We start from the raw sequence: 21,211 nt of genomic DNA, 5'->3' as shown, positions 1-21,211 counted from the left end.
TTAATAAATGTCCAATAGGCCTGCATAAGCAACAACTATTATTGTTAGTGAGTCCGAGCTAACCAAGCTAGTTGGTGATGTTAATAGTGACGTTTCCATTGATGGCACATGAGTGGATGAACTGTCCATAGTCCTGGCACTGGTTGGTGACAGCCAGTGCTTGTCTCTTCTTTGCTGGCGCTGGAGAGATCGCATTTGTAAAATGATACATTGTTGCACAGGTTGTAGAGGCAGACAGGTAGGTTAATACAACCCCCAACTGTTGCAAACCAAATAGTATCATGGAAAAAATATGTGTAGACTTTTTTTTTCCAGAGGGAGATGAAGTTTAGGAATTTCCTGCCTGGGCTGCGGATAGTGGAATTATGACATTAACATGTCATGGTATTTTGCGGGAGTTGTTGTCCGACAACTTCCCCATATCAACCAATCAGCATCCAGGATCCAAACGACCCGTTTCATAATGTACAGTATACTATTGAATAGAACAAACCCATTGAACCCCAAAACCCAGTACAAGCACATTCTATTTTGGCGCAAATTACACAGATGGAGCGATTACAGTAGGCCTGCCTAGCCGGGCCCATGCCGCTGCCCTTATGTGAAATGAAATATCAGAGTCGCAATTACATTTGTGTGTCTCTCTCTACTACAATCTCTCCTACACTACTAACAACCAGCTGTGAACAAACCCATTGAACTCCAATACCCAGCACCGTCTACTACAATCTCTCCTACACTACTTACAACCTGACAGTGTCATGCCTTACAGCAGCTGTTACTCTCTACCTTGCATGCCCTCCTTTCTTACTGTTTCTCTCTCTCTCTCTCTCTCTCTCTCTCTCTCTCTCTCTCTCTCTCTCTCTCTCTCTCTCTCTCTCTGTCTCTTTCTCTCTCTGTCTCTGTCTCTCTCTGTCTCTGTCTCTGTCTCTGTCTCTTTCTCTCTCTCTCTCTCTGTCTCTGTCTCTGTCTCTGTCTCTGTCTCTCTCTCTCTCTCTCTCTCTCTCTCTCTCTCTCTGTCTCTGTCTCTGTCTCTGTCTCTCTCTCTCTCTCTCTCTCTGTCTCTCTCTCTCTCTCTCTCTCTCTCTGTCTCTCTCTCTCTCTCTCTCTCGCTCTCTCTCTCTCTCTCTCTCTCTCTCTCTCTCTGTCTCCCCCCTACTAGATTATCTCTCGCTAGTCAATAATTGCTGTCTTCCCAGCAGTGAAGTCCTCAATGGTCTCAGATTAAATTGATCCTGTTTGATTTCTGACACTTGATTTAGAAGATGCCTGCGGTTGTAATGTAATACTAGCCCAGTGAAGTGGTATAGGTTGACTCCTGATGAATGTGTGGAACCCAACAGGCTTGCAGGCAGGCAGCGAGAGAGAGGAGGAGAGAGAGAGAAAGGGAGGCTGCTCTGGGCGGAAGTAGGCCTGCATACTGTACATGTGCACACACACACTCTTCCTCTTCCCTACTGACCCCATATGGGCTTCTCACAGTCCTACAGTCTGTAATGTCTCTGCTCAAACAGTTTGGTGCAGTGGAGCTATTGATGTGGATGAGTAGAAAGCCTCTTTTCTATATTCAAGCCCAGTATGATGACAAAGACACAGAACACATACAGTATGTGGAATTGTTGACCTCCAGTCCTGAGTGAAGCAGCTGGAAGTGTGGGAGCTGTGCTCTCTGCTCTCTGAGTGTGACAGAAATAACTGTGGTCAGGGCTGCAGGCTCCCAGCAGCTGCCCCACAAACCTTGTCACGGATTGCCCTCAGACATGTGCGAGTGCGCGGTCACACACACACACACATGGATGGATGCATGCTCGCTCGCATCCACACATCCAGTCACACACACACAAAGGCCCAATAATGCCTAATATGTTGGTGTCCAGTCAGAGAGGAGAAGGTAGCGTTTAACAGTGCAGGCCTGGGGGTGATTGAGACCAGGCAGCATGGCTGTCCGTCTGTCACCGACTCGCTACACAGAACACGCAAGCCATGAGCACTACCATGAAGAGACAGGGGATGTGTTCGAGACAAGGACAAATCTAACAAGGTGAACATTCGTTTGTGATGGCGTTGGACATAAGTCAATAAAGACTCAATTCACAGCTGAACACTCACCCAATCCCTCAGTAAACTCTTAAGCGTTCTATGATGTTAACCGTGTGTATTGTGTGTTTCCAGGTGAGCCGTGTTCCAGTGGAGAGCTGTGAGCAGTACTCCTCCTGCAGCGCCTGCCTGGGTTCAGGAGATCCCCACTGTGGCTGGTGTGTCCTCCACAATGTGTAAGTACTGTATGCCACACAGAGCTGCTCTGACTCTGCATACGTCACATTACTATGTTCTCAACTCCATAGTATCAAGTCACCACAACTGAAGAACCAAAACTCTCTCTGTCAGGTGTTCGAGGAAGGATCATTGTGAGAGGGCTGATGAGCCTCAGCGTTTTGCCTCCCGAGTGGAGCAGTGTGTCAAACTCAGTGTCCAGCCTGGAAACATCTCTGTCACCATGTCCGAAGTGCAGGTAACTCACCTGACAATACATCCTGTGTGTGTGTGTGTGTGTGTGTGTGTGTGTGTGTGTGAGAGAGAGAGTATATGTTTCGATAACTGTTTTGGTTAGTGTGTGTAGACGTGTTTAACTATACTTGTGGGGACAATAGTAAACAAACTAAAATTTGACCAACTGGGGACATTTTGTTAGTCCCCACAAGATCAAATGCTATTTCTAGGGGGTTTAGGGTTAAGGTTAGAATTAGTGTTTGGGTTAGAATTAGGTTTAGGGTTAGGGTTAGGAGCTAGGGTTAGTTTTAGGGTTAGGAGCTACGGTTAGGTTTAGGGTTAGGATTAAGGTTAGGTTCTCAGGTTAAGGTTAGGGTTAGGGTAAGGGTACGGGTTAGGGTTAGGGTTTGGTTTAGGGAAAATAGGATTTTGAATGGGACTGAATTGTGTGTCCCCACAAGGTTAGTTGTACAAGACTGTGTGTGTGTGTGTGTGTACGCATGAGTGTTTGTCCTCATATTGACTTGTCCCTCACACTCTCCTCTCTCTCTGTATTCCTAGCTGGTGCTGCAGGCCCAGAATGTGCCTAACCTTTCAGCAGGGGTCAACTGCTCCTTTGAGGACTACACTGAGACAGAGGGACGTATTTTTGGGGGACGCATTTACTGCCTGTCCCCTTCCACCCGAGAGGTCGCCCCCATCACACGCAACCAGGGTGAGAAAAGAATCCACAGCATCCTCATGCTGCTATTTGCTAGTAATATACATCAGTTACACTGTGTTAACAAAATTGTATTATTGTATTATTTGTTTGTGTGTAGAATGTGTTATACTGACGTACTGTGACTCTTTCTAGGGGACAAGCGTACTGTGAAGCTGTATCTGAAGTCTAAGGAGACAGGAAAGAAGTTTGCCAGTGTGGACTTCGTCTTCTACAACTGCAGTGTGCACCAATCGTAAGTTCGGTTTTAAGTCATTGTGTGTGTGAGAGAGAGAGAGTATGAAGAGAGAGAGAGAGAGAGAGAGAGAAAGAAAGAGAGAGAGAGAGAATGAAGAGATGAGAGAGAGAGAATGAAGAGATGAGAGAGAGAGAGAGAGTATGAAGAGATGAGAGAGAGAGAATGAAGAGATGAGAGAGAGAGAGAGAGTATGAAGAGATGAGAGAGAGAGAGAGAGAATGAAGAGATGAGAGAGAGAGAGTATGAAGAGATAAGAGAGAGAGCGAATGAAGAGATGAGAGAGTATGAAGAGATGAGAGAGAAATAGAGAGAGAGAGAGAGTATGAAGAGATGAGAGAGGGAGAAAGTGAGAGAGAGTATGAAGAGATGAGAGAGAGAGAGTATGAAGAGATGAGAGAGAGAGAGTATGAAGAGATGAGAGAGAGAGAATGAAGAGATAAGAGAGAGAGCGAATGAAGAGATAAGAGAGAGAGAGAGAATGAAGAGATGAGAGAGAGAGAAATAGAAATAGAGAGAGAGAGAGAGAATGAAGAGATAAGAGAGAGAGAGAGTATGAAGAGATGAGCGAGAGAGAGATAGAGAGAGAGAGTATGAAGAGATGAGAGAGAAAGTGAGAGAGAGAAAGAGAGAGAGATTATGAAGAGATAAGAGAGAGAGAGAGAGTCTGAAGAGATAAGAGAGAGAGAGAGTATGAAGAGATGAGAGAGATAAATAGAGAGAGAGAATGAAGAGATAATAGAGAGAGAGAGTATGAAGAGATGAGATATATATATATATATATAGAGAGAGAGAGAATATGAAGAGAGAGAGAAATAGAGAGAGAGAGAGTATGAAGAGAGAGAGTATGAAGGGATAAGAGAGAGAGAGAGAATGAGAGAGAGAGAATGAAGAGAGAGAGAGAGAGTATGAAGAGATAAGAGAGAGAGGGTGAGAGAGAGAGAGAGAGAGAATAGAGAGGGAGAGAGAGAATGAAGAGAGAGAGAATGAAGAGATAAGAGAGAGAGAAAGAGAAATAGAGAGAGAGCGAGAGACAGAGAAAGAGATAGAGAATGAAGAGATGAGAGAGAGATAATGAAGAGATAAGAGAGAGAGAGAGAGAGTATGAAGAGATGAGCGAGAGAGAGAGAGAGAGAAATAGAGAGAGCGAGAGAGAGAGAGAGTATGAAGAGAGAGAGCGAGAGAGAGAGAGAGTATGAAGAGATGAGAGACAGAGAGAGAGCGAGAGAGAGAAATAGAGAGAGAAATAGAGAGAGAGAGAGAGAAATAGAGAGAGAGTGTGAAGAGATAAGAGAGAGAGAGAGAGAGAGAGCGAGCGAAGATTGAGAGAAGAGAGAGAGAGAGAGAAATACTGTGTATATATATATATATAGAGAGAGAGAGATATCCTCTCCTCTGTTCTGCGGCGCTTGTTACTGCTGATGAGATCAGACTCTTAATGTAATTTCCTTAATAACTTGGAGCTCCTCTGATTAATTGATAATGTGTTACTACTCTGAATTATGTTACTTTCCATCTGAGATCTGTCTCTTTCTTTCCCTCGCTCCCTCCCGTCATCCAGCCCATTCTCTCCACATCCTGCCTGGAGGCTCTCAGACCCTGTTTCTATCCCACTCCCCTAGCTCTGCCTTTCACTAAACATAGATATGGGCCAAAGACCCCCATCTCCCCTCTCACCCTCATCATTTCCCACTCCATTACTGTATCTTTCATCTCTCTCTCTCCCTTCCTCTCTTCTTTTCCTTCCACATCCTCTCACTTCCTCTCTCATTCCCTTTCCCCTTATTTATCTTCTTCATCTCCTCCCCTCTACCACTCCCCTACCCCCCTCCTCCTCTCCCTCCCCTCTACCACTCCCCTATCTCCTCTCCTCCTCTCTCCTTCTCTCCTCTCTCCTGTTGGTCCTCTCTCCTGCTGGTCCAGATGTTCTTTGCCCCTCTTCTCTGCTTTTATTTATCAAACAGATTGTTTTCCTGGCCCCTGCTCTGTGAGCTGCATACATTAGCATAGCAATATTCTCCTAATTAGCTGGCCTGGCGCCCCATTAGAGCTGGACATAATGGAGAGCGTATGTAAAGTGTTCACCTGGACCTCTTATCAAGACCTGGTTCAATGTCTTTGAACCTAGAGGATGTGTCATTATTTATGCGCCTCTGTATATGTATGTGTGTGTGTGTGTGTGTGTGTGTGTGTGTGTGTGTGTGTGTGTGTGTGTGTTTGTGTGTGACAGGGCTGGTTAAGCACCCCCACCATTCCTCTCTCCTCTCATTGAATAAGCAGGCGTAGCGAGGTCTTTGATGTGCAGTATGCAACACACTCCCTCAGGACAGTACACTACGGTCTAATTTTAACAGCCCAGCATCATCAGCCACACAGAACCTCCTGACCTACTCCCCTCCTGACCCCTGACCCCAGTGTGTGTAGGCTGCCAATGGGCCGGGCATGCCAACGCACCCGCTGGGAAATAAAGAGCTTTTCGTCAGAGGCGACAGGCATTGTGGGCGGGGAGGGCACTTTATTTGGCAAGGCAAATTATCCCGCCAGGTATTTACATACACAGTAACAATATTAGAGTTTTGCATTAAAAAGACAGCCGGACTAGTTTAATTGAGTGTGTGAGGGACTGAATGCATTTTTAACGAGAGGAGCATGGAGGAATAGATGGAGAGGGGGGTGAAAACAAGTGAAGGAGAGATGGATTGTGCCCATTGTGTCGGGGATAATGCGTCCAGAGAGCTAAAAGGTTAGCGCCTAAACCAATCCACAATTCCCGTTAGAATACGAAAAGAAGGATGAAATGCATGCAGGGATTGGGAGCTCTTGAAAAGGCCCACTCATGGAAAGCAGAGAACCCCTCGACAGGCTCTCGTAGGAGGGGTGGGTGTTCACAGTATCCCCCTAATACTGGACCAGCCTGGTTGGTTGACCACCTGGAGACATTTCACTGTTGTAACAGGACAAGAACATAAGGCTACAACATTCTGATAACGTTCTATCAATGTAAAGAATGGTTTAGATGGGAGGAAGAGGTCTTAGTTTGTGGTATCCACTCTCACTTCAATGATCCCTATAGTATTTCCAATCTAACATGGACTTTGTTCTCTGAGCATACTGATCTATCTATCAGAGATCACACTTTATGTGTTAGGATAACAAATAGAGAACAGAGACATTGCCAGACATCCGATAGATGTTCTGAGTTGTTAGATTTGAGATAGAGGGGGTTAGATGAGTTTGTTATTGCCCAGGTTCAGGTGTGATATTACCAGTCAGCAGAGGGTGAGTGATGGGGCTCTGGTCCAGGCATGATGCCACTCTACCTGGCAGTACTGAGTCTAATAGTCTGGATCTCCAGTCCCTTTCCACTGCCTCTCCTCTCCCTATTCTCTCATCTAGCTTTCCTCCTGAACCAGGCAGAACAAAGGAAACTCACAGTCCCTCAGCCTCTGAGTGTTTATTCACCCAGCTCCTGAGTAAGCAGTATTGAAACAGTAAAGCATGTTTGTAATTTAAGCAGAGACAAAGAAAGCTGGAATTAAATATTATAATTATGTCAATGGATCTGTGTTTACTGATACCGAAATGAAATAAATGTTTACATTGGGAAAGTTCTACTGTAGGTCTGCTGTAATATATATACACTACAGTATGTAGACTTAAAGAAACGGATTCTATATTTGATTAAGTAGCCATGTATGGTCTTGGGTGGTCTGATTAGCAGCCAGGAAACATTGACTTGTTTGCTGTAGCACACTCAGAGCACTGCAGAGACTTTGACTTCCTGCTGTAGGACATGGTGTGTCTCTGTGTGTGTCCCTGTACGTCTCTCAGTGTGGTGCTGAGAATCAGCAGGGTTCAAAGAGCATTGCCCCCCCCTTCTGTCTGGATCTAGCTGGGATCAATAGACCTAGATGTCTGGAGACTAGAAGGCATTATCCCCTTAGAAGCAAACAAATAGCAGGCTGTTAGCATAGCACAAATCCCCCCCCTCTCTCTCTCCCTCCCTCCCTCCCCATCAAAACACACATACAGGAATCGATTATAGACTTTATCCCGTAGAGCTAGGATGGTAGTGGGTCCTGCTTATTATAGTAGTCTGGAGCTCTGCTACACATGCCTCATTCTGTCACTGGAATATGGGAGTAGGAGGCAAGTTAAAGGGCTTTGTAGAACTCATAAAGATTTTTGAGAAATCAATGTGTTTATGTGGGGCGAAGTGGAGTGTAGTCAAACTAATGCATGTATTTTATTTTATCCCATTTTTACTCTCCTGTAGCTATAACAACCTTGTTGAGGCTGCTGGTAATCCATGTTCATTTATGCTTTCTGAACTAAGGAAAATGGAGTCTGGAGAAAAATCGGGCTTATCTGGGCCTTGCAGCTTATTTGAATGTAAGCCTTTGAACATGTTGAATAGGAAGGAGGAGTATATCGCTCTAGCCATTTTCCTCTCTATGGTTATTTTACTGTCTGTTGAAGACATGGCAACTGGAAGAGGAAAACATTGCTCTGCTCTGCTCTTCTCACACCTATCTGTGGCTTATACAGATGCTTCAATGTGCTTTAGCCTTTGACCAAGCACTCCTACCATGCTATACTGTTAGCTCCAAGGGCCAATAATCACAGTTTCTTAAGAACATAGAGACACACTGACACATTCTTCCTGAAGTAAGATAGTTACTCTATCGAAGGGACTTTACAAGTTTGAGGTAGATGAGCCAGGAGTCTCAGACGCAAGGGTTGGTCCTGGACGTCTATTTTAGAGGCTTATTGGTCAATTAACTGAGTCACATGTTTCATTAAGGAGCTTGTCGTATCCTGGAGGGCTGTGTTGTATTCTACTGTTGCTTCTAAATGATTGTTAAATAACTTACTTGGACAAATCACCAGCAGAAGTTATCTCTATATGAGTTTGTGTTACAGTATTAAGAGCCTGAAGTGTTTTTTTTTTTTTTTTAAGTTCTGTGAGAGTGAAATTAATAGAATACAAATCATGTTGTGTTTGTTTTTTAAATACAGTCAATCAATCACTTTTACTGCTGTAACTCTGAATTTTAACCAAGCCAATTCCTGAAGCAATATATTGTGTGCCTTCTGTGTGTGTCATACAGTCATTGATGTGTGTGTGTGTGACCATAGGAGACCTAGCTTGTTTTTTCAATCACATGAGATTCAACTTAACTCTAGACCATGGTGTCACACATTTGATTAGGAGAGTGGTGTCGGTCAATATAATGACCTAGCTATATACCTCTCTCCTTTCTCTTTTCATCCCTCTTTTAATCTAATCTACCTGTTTACCTGTTTCCCCGCTGCCTGTCTATCTTTCAGTCTTCATCTCTTTCACTCTCTACCTCTCAGTATTGTAGCTGTTGATAAAGGATGAATAGTCCACAGTCACTCATCTTAATCAGACTTTTACCTCTCCCTCTTTCATTTCCATCAGCCTCTCATTCAACCTGCCTCTTCAACATGGAAATAGATGTTGATAGTGGTTAGAAAATAAGTATGTGAGACTGAGAGTAGGTTGTTAGGCAAGGACAGCCATTTAAACAGTCTATGAATGTTTTTGTTTTGTTTATTTGTTTAAGATTCTCTGCAGTGACTCAATCTCTCTCTCTGTCTCTCTGTTTACAGGTGTCTGTCATGTGTCAATGGCTCGTTCCCCTGCCACTGGTGTAAATACCGTCACATGTGCACTCAGAACGCCAACGACTGTTCCTTCCAGGAGGGTCGTGTCAACGTGTCAGAGGTGAGAGATCCCCTCTGTCCCAAAATACTTCACACTGTCTCCCTGTGTAACAACCATCTCTTCAGTAACACATTCAATTGATGACGCCAGTCAGTGTTATACCCACTCATACACTGTAAAACCTGTCACAAAACATGCATTCACACACACACACACACACACACACACACACACACACACACACACACACACACATATATACAAACATGCATGCACGTACACACACTCTCACACACACACTTCCTCCCATTGATGAGAGTGATCCACGTGCTGGCTGATGTCCAGGAGTCTCCAGCTGGGCTCTTGGTGTTGTCGTGCCACCATGCCTGGGCCTCAGAGTGATGCTATCAGTGGTTCAGCAGCAGCTGTTTAAATAAAACCAGCCCTGGATTTATGCACTTATAAACAGGCCAGGCTGAATGACTATGCAAATTGTATCGTGTTCTACATTTCCAAATGTTACATTTGCATGAAAACCAATATCAATCTTATCCCCTGCTCTGCTCTCTCTCTCTCTCCCGCCCTGACCGTGGAATGCCAAGACAAAGTGCACGCTCTGTGGTGCTATAGAAGAGTGAACTGTTTGCTGGCAGAACACAGCCCTCCACACACACGCACGCACACACACAAACACACACACACACTGTACAAAAATGTACAAAACAAATCACAAACTCAGTCACACACACACCAACTATAACAAACAAACAAAATCTCCTTCACCCTCCAAACCTTAATCTCTCAACCCACTGATCCCTGTAACAATCACCTATTTAAAAGTGTAAATTCACATTTACATCCATGTCAAGTGACCTGGGGGGACGTGAAACCCTGATCTGTTCAGACACTGTGTTCTGCTGTTCAGTGCTGCGAGCATCTGTGAATGCACCTGATGTATACATGTGTTTGTCTTGGCTACATGCAGAGCAGGTTCCTTATCTCTTTGCTGGCGGAACACCTTTCCCATGCGTCTGGGTTACGTTGTGGTTTATTTATTATATTAATTGGTCATGTGGTATCCTACCTCAATCCAATTACGGGCCACAGCTTTTATCTCCTCAGCGAAGCTGAAGCCGCACACATGCTCTCTCTCTCTCTCTCTCTCTCTCTCTCTCTCTCTCTCTCTCTCTCTCTCTCTCTCTCTCTCTCTCTCTCTCTCTCTCTCTCTCTCTCTCTCTTTCTCTCTCTCTTTCTTTCTCTCTCTCTCTCTCTCTCTCTCTCTCTCTCTCTCTCTCTCTCTCTCTCTCTCTCTCTCTCTCTGTGTTGCTCTCTCACCTCAAAGAGGAAATTACATGGATTTACAGCCTGGTCTCATAGACAAGACGTAACATAGTATATAGATCCGGGACACTCAAATTAGTATGATATGTTACGTTTGGTGTGGTTACATAAAACAGAAGGATAGTAGTGTGGCTGGTCGTAGTGGATGGGTAGGTGTATAATGCGTATGTCTAGCAACCAAAAGGTTGTGTGTTCGAATCTCATCACGGACAACTTTAGCATTTTAGCTCATTGGAACTACTTACCACCTAGCTAACGTTAGCCACAACATACAATACATTACCAAAAGTATATGGACACCTGCTCTTCGAACATCTCATTCAGAAATCATGGGCATTAATATGGAGTTGGTCCCCCCTTTGCTGCTATAACAGCCTCCACTCTTCTGGGGAGGCTTTCCACTAGATGTTGGAACATTGCTGCGGGGACTTGCTTCCATTCAGCCACAAAAGCATTAGTGAGGTCGGGCACTGATGTTGGGTGATTAGGCCTGACTCGCAGTCGGCGTTCCAATTCATCCCAAAGATGTTCGATGGGGTTGAGGTTAGGGCTCTGTGCAGGCCAGTCAAGTTCTTCCACACCGATCTCCACAAACCATTTCTGTATGGACCTCGCTTTGTGCACGGGGCATTGTCATGCTGAAACAGGAAAGGGCCTTCCCCTAACTGTTGCCACAAAGTTGGATGCACAGAATCGTCTAGAATGTCATTGTATGCTGTCGCGTTAAGTTTTCACTTCACTGGAACTAAGGGGCATAGCCCGAACCATGGAAAACAGCCCCAGACCATTATTCCTCCTCCATTAAACTTTACAGTTGGCACTATGCATTCGAACAGGTAGCGTTCTCCTGGTATCCGCCAAACCCAGATTCGTCCATCGGACTGCCAGATGGTGAAGCGTGATTCATCACTCCAGAGAATGCGTTTCCACTGCCCCAGAGTCCAATGGCGGTGAGCTTTACACCACTCCAGCTGACGCTTGGCATTGCGCATGGTGATCTTAGACTTGTGTGCAGCTGCTCGTGCATGGAGCTCCCGACAAACAGTTATTGTGCTGACGTTGCTTCCAGAGGCAATTTGGAACTCGGTAGTGAGTGTTGCAACCGAGGACAGACGGTTTTTACGCGCTACGCGCTTCAGCACTCGGTCATTCCCTTCAGTGAGCTTGTGTGGCCTACCACTTCGCAGCTGAGCCGTTGTTGCTCGTAGATGTTTCCACTCCACAATAACAGCACTTGCAGTTGATCGGGGCAGCTCTAGCAGGGCAGAAATTTTACAAACTGACTTGTTGGAAGGGTGGCATCCTATGACGGTGCCACGTTGAAAGTCACTGAACTCTTCAGTAAGGCCACTCTATTGCCAATGTTTGTCTATGGAGATTACATGGCTGTGTGCTACATTTTTTTACACCTGTCAGCAATGGGTCTGGCTGAAATAGCCGAATCCACTAATTTGAAGAGGTGTCCACATACTTTTGTATATATAGTGTATCATACGTATCATACGTGTATCATATGTATATAGTGTATCATACGCAAATTCATAACATTGTATCAATTGCAATTCATAACATATCATACAAAGTATAATTTGTAACATGTCATCGAAATGGATGATGGATATCTACAAATTAATACATACCATACGAAACGTAACATTTCATACTAACTGGTGTGTCTCGGAGTTACGTTTACTATGTTACATCTACCCCTGAGTCCAGGTTGGGATTAACATTCTGTTACTGTAAAACCAATGCTCGCTTTCTCACTGCTTGCAAAGCTCCAGTGGAAAATGCTGCAAAGTGTTTAATCTCAGAGAAGAGAATTGGCATGCGTTCATACATGGTGGTGGAGGGGCTGGGCTGTGGGGAAAGGTTGTATGTGAAAGAATTAAGGAACTCTCTATCAGGGGGTAGAGAAAAGAGGGGAGAGTTAAGCGACAACACATAAAACATTTTATTTATTTATGTAACCTTTATTTAACTAGGCAAGTCAGTTAAGAACAAATTCTTATTTACAATGACGGCCTACATAAAATGAAGTGTGTTGGTGTTGGTCAAAATCGTAGACTAAACGCCATCCGAAGTGGTACTACTGCTGTGACAATCAATCAGCCTGTTCTTCCCCCTGAGCTGAGCTGTAATCCAACCAAACCACACACATACTCTGTACTTCCAGCACTGATATTTTTTCTTTTGGTGCATAGGTTACCATGGTTACATGGCCAGTCCGTCTCAATAGGCGTGTTACACACAGATGCCATTATTTTATGTTGCACAATGCCAATGCCACAATTTTTCCTTTCTTTTGATGGACTTTTAATGCATCATTGTCGATAACGGAAAGAGTTAAGTTGAACCCAAAATGTATACAAAACAACAGATTTCAATGGAGGAAGGGTTTTGAGTGGGAAGGAAATGTACGCAACATTTTGACATAATGTGTAAATAAGTCTGAGATTTATTCCATTATCACTCTATCGCCAAGTCACTCTCAACTGTTATCTGTGTGCCCACTGATTTGCCAAAATGCATTTCTCATAGTTGTGTGTCCACCAGCATTGTAACTAAGTCCCCCGATGTAATGAGTAACATTTGCAAATCAAATGTATATCAATCAGCATCCACCCGACAGACAATAAACAAAGGAGCACATTAAATCCGACCAGGCAGAAAATTGCTTGAGTAAGCCGCACATGAGAAACCCATCAGGATAAATGAATTAACAAACAAACTAACATTGAAACAAACAAATGTGTTGTCATGGACAGTGGCTGTGGGTTGGGTCTGTTGGTCTGGTAGAGGTAGTGGATGTCTGTCTCTCTGTGAGTTTGAAGCCAGTCTCCAACATTGGGATGGGATCGCTACAGAATTGGGCTTAGTTAAAGGTTCAAATCTCGAATAGGAAGCAGTTACAATATATCCAAAACCTGATTATACAATATACTGATTATACTCCCTATGGAGTTCCTTATGTTCAGTTACACTGTGTTATATCACCCATTAGGGAATAATACACTTCTGCTACTTTTCCTTGTCCAATTCATAACCATTAGAGCAGCATTGGCTGTACAGATGTACAAATGGAGATGTCTGGATGAACTAACATTAGTCTTTCTGCTGCTAATTAGATGATGAATCAAAACGACAGAGTGAGGTAATGTGCAGCTCTGTTCTCTGCCTGTCACCCCCATTATCTGCTCTGGGGGGTAAAATATAGGTCTAGTGTACTTCCTTTGATTAAGATACAGAATTACACGCTAGGCTAGCTTTGGCTGACACTTATATGGTAGTTAATGCATGTTGTCATTGATTGTAATGAAATAGGATGTATCGAGTTGCATAGCTGTCTGATAAAGTATGTACAGTGCCTTTAGAAAGTATTCACACCCCTTGACTTTTTTTGTTGTCTTACAAAGTGGGATTAAAATGGATTTAATTGTCATTTTTTGTAAACGATCTACACAAAATACTCTGTAATGTCGAAGTGGGAAAAAATTCTAACATTTGTAAAAAAAAAAAAAAAATACAACCACTAATATATCTTGATTAGATAAGTATTCAGCCCCCTGAGTCAATACATGTTCGAATCGATTACAGCTGTCAGTCTTTCTGGGTATGTATCTAAGAGCTTTCCACACCTGGATTGTGCAACATTTGCCCATTATTCTTTTGAAAATTCTTCAAGCTCTGTCAAATTGGTTGTTGATCATTGCTAGACAACCATTTTCAGATCTTGCCATATATTTTCAAGGAGATTTAAGTCAAAACTGTAACTCTGCCACTCAGGAACATTCACTGTCTTATTGGTAAGCAAGTCCAGTGTAGATTTGCCCTTGTGTTTTAGGTTATTGTCCTGCTGAAAGGTGAATTCCTCTCCCAGTGTTTGGTGGAAAGCAGACTGAACCAGGTTTTCCTCTAGGATTTTGCCTGTGCTTAGCTCCATTCCATTTATTTTTTATCCTGAAAAATTCCCCAGTCCTTAACGATTACAAGCATACCCATAATATGATGCAGCCACCACTATGCATAAAAATATGGAGAATGGTACTCAGTAATGTGTTGAATTGGATTTGCCCCAAACATCATACTTTGTATTCAGGACAAAAAGTTAATCGCTTTGCCACATTTTTAGCAGTATTACTTTAGTGCCTTGTTTCAAACAGGATGCATGTTTGGAATATTTGTATTCTGTACAGGCTTCTTTCTTTTCACTCTGTTAATTAGGATAGTGTTGTGGAGTAACTACAATGTTGTTGATACATCCTCAGTTTTCTCCTATCGCAGCCATTAAACTCTGTAAATTATTTAAAGTCACCATTGGCCTCATGGTTTCCTTCCTCTCCGGCAATTGAGTTAAGAAGGACGCCTGTATCTTTGTAGTAACTGGGTGTATGGATACACATTCCAAAGTGTAATTAATAACTTCACCATGCTCAAAGGGATATTCAATGTCTGCTTTTTTTTACTCATCTACCAATAGGTGCCCTTCTTTGCGAGGCGTTGGAAACCTTGCTGGTCTTTGTGGTTGAATTTGTGTTTGAAATTCACTGCTTGACTGAGGGGCCTTACAGATAGTTATATGTTTTGTTGGGTACAGAGATGAGGTGGTCATAAAAAATTCAAGTTATTATGTGACTTGTTAAGCAAAATTTTACTCCTGGACTTATTTAGGTTTGTCATAACAAATGGGTTGCATACTTATTGACTTATTCCACTTTGACATTATGAGATATTGTGTGTAGGCCAGTGACCAAAGATATCTCAGTTTAATAAATTTTACATTCAGGCTGTAACACATCAAAATGTGGAAAAAGTCTAGGTGTGAATATTTTCTGAAGTTACTGTATTTATGATAATGCCTCTCCTAGTCCTAATTGATGTATTCATGCATTTAGACAGACATCCTCAGTGCCACCTGTCTCTCCTCAATGTCTGCCAAGCATAATTCCTTCATTCCCTCAAATTTACTGTCTGTCTCATCTGGCTTTTTTTTCTCTTCCCTCTCTCGTGTCTCTGATGTTGTGAAAGCATTTCTCCTGTGAGTACACGCAGGCATGCACACACAAACACACACTAGAGGAAGTGCGTCCAACAGCGTCTTGGTAAACTGCAGTAGCGCTACAGTAAACAGACTGTGAACAGGCGAGGGAGGAGAAGGCCTGCCAAAGAGCCCCAGCTCCAACTCTCAGCCCTGCTCAACTGGCTGTCTTCATCCCCAATGTCACGGCTCTGAACAGACCAGCCAACTCCACCAATACTGCAGCCAGCCTTACGGAATGGTACAAACATCTGAGACTGTACCTTTAATTATTTAATTAATTAGCAATGTCAATTAGCGAAAGCGGGTACCTTCTCATGGTCTCTCACCTTTCGTCGTTAGATATGAGTTCTCCCCGCTGTACTGCGACACTGGCACCGGACTAACCCCTCTCTAGCTCTCCCTGGCAGGGGTAGCTGAGTACCAGGTTGCCCCCTCTTTGGTTCTCCCAGGCGCTGCCTCCTGCTCAGGGATCCAAGCCGGCCACTGATATGCGCCTACTTTAATTATTCAAAGTGTATTAAATCTTAATTTCCAGATGCCTCAGATCCTTCTAATGGAGGCTGGGGATGAATGTTACATAGAGGATAGGAGTGGAGATCCTGGTGAAGGCTTCTTCATGTGGGGTTTGGTCCAATGACACCGTCAGGGCCAGCTCCACTTCCTTTATTTTCTCTTAAATAATTCCTACTCATCTAATGCTGCTGTCCTAGTTCTCCCCTTCAGAGAAAGTACTGACTCTAGAGCTCCCATGGCAGTGTCAGCATAATACGTTGTCAGTGATCATGTTTCATGTTTGGTGCAAAGCAAGTTCTTTGTACAGTTTGTACAATATCATTCATCCTTAAGAGTATATTGACGCACCCGTGCGTCAATCTAAGTAACATAATAAGAAAATCCCCATAAAAATCAGTCAGTTAAAGCTAGAGATATCTTTTTTTTGTATGGGCTGCATCTCAATCCACCACATAGGCCTATGTTGCCCTTTCAAATCTGCGTTGGAAAGTGGCTGAGCTACAGTGGTGTTTATCAGATCATGAGACATCCTGAAAATCTGTCTTCTCACGAAAACGTCTGTAGCGTCCGAACGGTTTGGCCTACAAACTATTATGACCACTCTATGGAAAGGGGAGACTCTCCGTTTTGCTCTACGACCCCCACAAGTGTCACGGGACTTGTTTGAAGGTAACCTATACAAATAAAAGGTAGTAGGTAGTTTTGTGCCAACAAAAATAAGGGGTTAAATATCTTATATCTCCTAGATGTAGGACAGACACTTCAAAACCTTGTTCCTTATGATTCAGTTTTTGGGCTGTATTTTCTGCCATTGATGAATGTGTTATTCAATGCGTTTCTATGGGCTATAGTAGTAAAGGCCAAATTCAATAGGTTATCAAATAATTTGTATTTAAAAAAAAATATGAAACCAAAAGGGGTCCTAAAATTCAAAATCAAACAGCTTAGCTATCAAACAGTTATCATACATTTAGTTATACACATATATATATATACCCCCCGATCTGTAGTGTTATTAGCCATGAAGATTCAGCTACAGTATCTGTGACTCCCTAGCAGATTTCTCCCAGGAGATTCTGACCGTGCGTATCTGATCTCCCCAGCTCTCTGGGCTCTCCCTACTCTCCTTGCTGCTCCACATTAGGACCCAGGAGTGGGCGGACACTCCAAAAGCCTTTTCATTGTTCAAAGTCCCTTTCATTTTACCGCTGAGCTCCTCTGAGAGGCTCATGGTGTCTTATCAAGCACAGTTCTATCACCGTGTCTCACTAGAGGACTAGACCTTGGGAACTTTGTTCATACAACCCAACGAGTGTTACTCTTTACAACTTTCGTCTTAGTAATAAAATTACATAGTTACATAATATAGTTATGTTTATTGTTGTTTGTTGCACTGTTATCTTATGGTCCGAAACACAATATAAATTGTCTGAGCTCAGTATTTCCTAGCATCAGATATGAATAGCACCCTGTGTAATGATCTGGTGTATCTACGGTAACACACACCCCTGGGAGTTGGTTGTGGACGCTTAAATCGATCTGCAAAGTGTTGCTTATCACATTAAGTCTCTGCATGCAGCCCAGATACAGTGTGACAGAAACAGACAGGCCAATCTCTGATAAAACAAAGCCCAGTTCCATTTTGTTTTGCTCTAAACAGCTCATCTCTGTCCAAATGAAGAGGCCAGCAAGGCACAATTGGATTCTGTAGGGAGTGGCCGGCAGGCCTGAAATCACTGAGAGGCCTTGGTTGTGTTGATGGATATGATATGCTGCTCGGTGGCCCCCTTGACCTGTCGGCACCAGAAATCTATGGGGACGGGTATTGGCTCGCATGAAACCCAGCAAATCTCAGAGTGAGATCATATTATTCAGCGTCTCTCTGTTTGTGTCTCCCTCGGGAGATCTAGTCATCATATCAGAGCCCTTTTTAGCTCTTCCTCTCTGTCTGTCTCTCGTTCCCCTCTGTGTGTTTCGCTTGGTCTGTGTTGCACTGGTCGATGGAGGTCCTGCTCCTTGCTCGCGGGATGTATCAGTAATCTGCAGCTCTCCAAAAGGGGACCATCGCACTCCCCCAGAAGCTCGCCCGGTGCCCAAAACCCGCAAATCCAGACAAACAAAAGGTGTAATGGGTCCGCATTCAAAAAGATGTCTCATAAAGCTTACTTCATATTTCATTTTAAAAAATGATTTTCAATGCATCAGGGATAGCTTACTCTGCAGCTCTCTCCTTTCCACACTCGTCCCTCCTCGCCTCGCCTCGCCCCACCACACAGTACACCCCTCTGTCAATCACAAAGCTACTCATATATCAACACCCCTTGTCGCCAGCAGTGACACACCATCCTTCATTTGGATTGGCCAGGGGGCCTGGAGGAGGAGGCCCAGGAGGTCACAGCCAGCAGCCCCACAGAGAACACCTCAGCATCCCATGATGACATCACCTCACTACTGTAGGGCCATGCAGGGCCAATGGGAGATCGATAGAATCATCAGAAGAATCCGATTTCAAATTCTGTTGCAGAAGACAGAAGAGGCTTGACTGTCTCTCTCTGTCTCTCTCTGTCTCTGTCTCTTTCTCTCTCTCTCTCTCTCTCTCTCTCTCTCTCTCTCTCTCTCTCTCTCTCTCTCTCTCTCTCTCTCTCTCTCTCTCTCTCTCTCTCTCTCTCTCTCTCTCTCTCTCTCTCTCTCTCTCTCTCTCTCTCTCTCTCTCTTGTTCTGCTGTTTGTTATGTAAGCCCTGCTTAATCTTCTAAGACTGCAACCTCTGCAGTGTTACACGGCTTGATGGGAGGGGAAAATCAAATGCTAACAGAAATCTGTTGCCAGAGGGGGCATGTCTGGAGGCTGCTTTTCAGCAAAACAAACACCATGCAGACTAGCAAGCCCTACGGAGTTGCCAGGGCCAGGCTAGCGCTAAGAGGAGGATATGGGAGAAGTCGAGATGAGTCTGGAGCCAGAAAACCCACTCATCTTTATCTGCTGCTGGCTGACACCTTATGCCTTCTTCCTGTTTGCCCTCAAGACAGGTTCCTCTGCAGCGCTCCGACTCCCAACCCCAGAACCCCAGGGTTAGATTGGTGTTTTGGAGCAGGGACAGCTGTAAGCTCTTCCTCTCTCTCTCTCTCTCCCAGAGTTCCAGCCTTGTCTTTCCCCCGAGGGGTTGAGGGCAACACAAATAATCAGCCAAACACTCTCCCATTTGGTGAACCCCTGACTCTCCTCCTGACTCTCATTCCCACCTTAATAAATGAATCCCAGGGCCATGTCTCACCTCTTCTTGACTCACAGCACCAGGGGAGAGAGGGGATAAGGTGGGAGGGGGAGGGGGGAGCACTGAAAGCAGCAAACCTAACCTGGAGCCCCAGCTCACAGAAGCCTCTCTCTCTCTCTCTCTCTCTCTCACTCACTCACTCACTCACTCACTCACTCACTCACTCACTCACTCACTCACTCACTCACTCACTCACTCACTCACTCACTCACTCACTCACTCACTCACTCACTCACTCACTCACTCACTCACTCACTCTCTCAATTCAATTCGAAGGGCTTTATTGGTATGGGAAACATATGTTTACATTGCCAAAAGTGAAATAAACAATACAAAATGAACAGTAAACATTACACTCACAAAAGTTTCAAAGGAATAGAGACATTTCAAATGTCATATTATTGTTATGTACAGTGTTGCAACGATGTGCAAATAGTTAAAGTACAACTGGGAAAATAAATACACATAGACATTGTATTTACAATGGTGTTTGTTCTTCACTGCTTGCTCTTTTCTTTTGGCAACAGGTCACAAATCTTGCTGCAGTGATGGCACACTGTGGTATTTCACCTAATAGATATGGGAGTTTATCAAAATTGGATTTGTTTTCTAATTCTTTGTGGGTCTGTGTAATCTGAGGGAAATATGTGTCTCTAATATGGTCACACATTTGGCAGGAAGTTGGGAAGCAGCTCAGTTTCGACCTCATTTTGTGGGCAGTGTGCACATACAGCCTGTCTTCTCTTGAGAGCCAGGTCTGCCTACGGCGGCCTCTCTCAATAGCAAGGCTATGCTCACTGAGTCAAAGTCAAAGCTTTCCTTAATTTTTGGTCAGTCGCAGGGGTCAGGTATTCTGCCACTGTGTACTCTCTGTTTAGGGCCAAATAGCATTCCAGTTTGCTCTTTCTTTTGGTAAATTCTTTCCAATGTGTCAAGTAATTATCTTTTTGTTTTCTCATGATTTGGTTGGGTCTAACTGTGTTACTGTCCTGGGGCTCTGTGGGGTCAGTTTAGTGTTTGTGAACAGAGCCCCAAGACCAGCTTGCTTAGGGGATTCTTCTCTATGTTAATCTCTCTGTAGGTGATGGCTTTGGGAATCGCTTCCTTTTAGGTGGTTGTAGAATATAACTATCGTCCTAATTCTGCTCTGCATGCATTATTTGGTGTTTTACGCTGTACACTAAAGATGTTTTTGAAGAATTCTGCATGCAGAGTCTCAATTTGGTGTTTGTCCGATTTTGTGAATTCTTGGTTGGTGAGCTGGCCCCAGACCTCAAAACCATAAAGGGCAATGGGTTCTATAACTGATTCAAGTATCCTAATTGGGATGCCCTTCTTGCCTTGTCTCTCAGATTGTCCACAGCTTTGTGGAAGTTACCTGTGGTGCTGATGTTTATGCCAAGGTACAGTGAGGGAAAAAAGTATTTGATCCCCTGCTGATTTTGTACGTTTGCCCACTGACAAAGAAATGATCAGTCTATAATTTTTATCGTAGGTTTATTTGAACAGTGAGAGACAGAATAACAACAAAAAAATCCAGAAAAACGCATGTCAAAAATGTTATAAATTGATTTGCATTTTAATGAGGGAAATAAGTATTAGATTTTTTTGTTGTTATTCTGTCTCTCACTGTTCAAATAAACCTACCATTAAAATTATAGACTGATCATGTCTTTGTCAGTGGGCAAACGTACAAAATCATCAGCGGATCAAATACTTTTTTCCCTCACTGTATATGTCGTTTTTTGTGTGCTCTAGATGGAATTTGTATTTGTGGTCCTGGCAACTGGAACTTTTTTGGAACATTATTATTTTTGTCTTACTGAGATTTACTGTCTGGGCCCAGGTCTGACAGAATCTGTGCAGAAGATCTAGGTGCTGCTGTAGGCCCTCCTTGGTTGGGGA

General features: G+C 43.7%; 1 protein-coding gene across 2 annotated transcripts in view; it reads left to right on the top strand.

Moving 5' to 3' along the window:
* Positions 1-21,211, top strand: part of LOC121538450 (plexin-A1) — a 247,557-nt gene that overhangs the window by 147,478 nt on the left and 78,868 nt on the right. For both annotated transcript variants that reach the window (XM_041846467.2, XM_041846466.2), the window contains exons 5-9: positions 2,173-2,273; positions 2,389-2,512; positions 3,052-3,205; positions 3,347-3,446; positions 9,084-9,198. In XM_041846467.2, coding sequence (XP_041702401.1) covers positions 2,173-2,273; positions 2,389-2,512; positions 3,052-3,205; positions 3,347-3,446; positions 9,084-9,198 — 594 coding nt within the window. The remainder of the gene's footprint in view (positions 1-2,172; positions 2,274-2,388; positions 2,513-3,051; positions 3,206-3,346; positions 3,447-9,083; positions 9,199-21,211) is intronic.

Source organism: Coregonus clupeaformis, chromosome 24 (genome assembly GCF_020615455.1).
Source record: "Coregonus clupeaformis isolate EN_2021a chromosome 24, ASM2061545v1, whole genome shotgun sequence".
Lineage (NCBI taxonomy): Eukaryota > Metazoa > Chordata > Actinopteri > Salmoniformes > Salmonidae > Coregonus > Coregonus clupeaformis.
The sequence above is the reverse complement of the archived record's forward strand: the minus strand, read 5'-3'. Positions and strand labels throughout refer to the sequence as shown.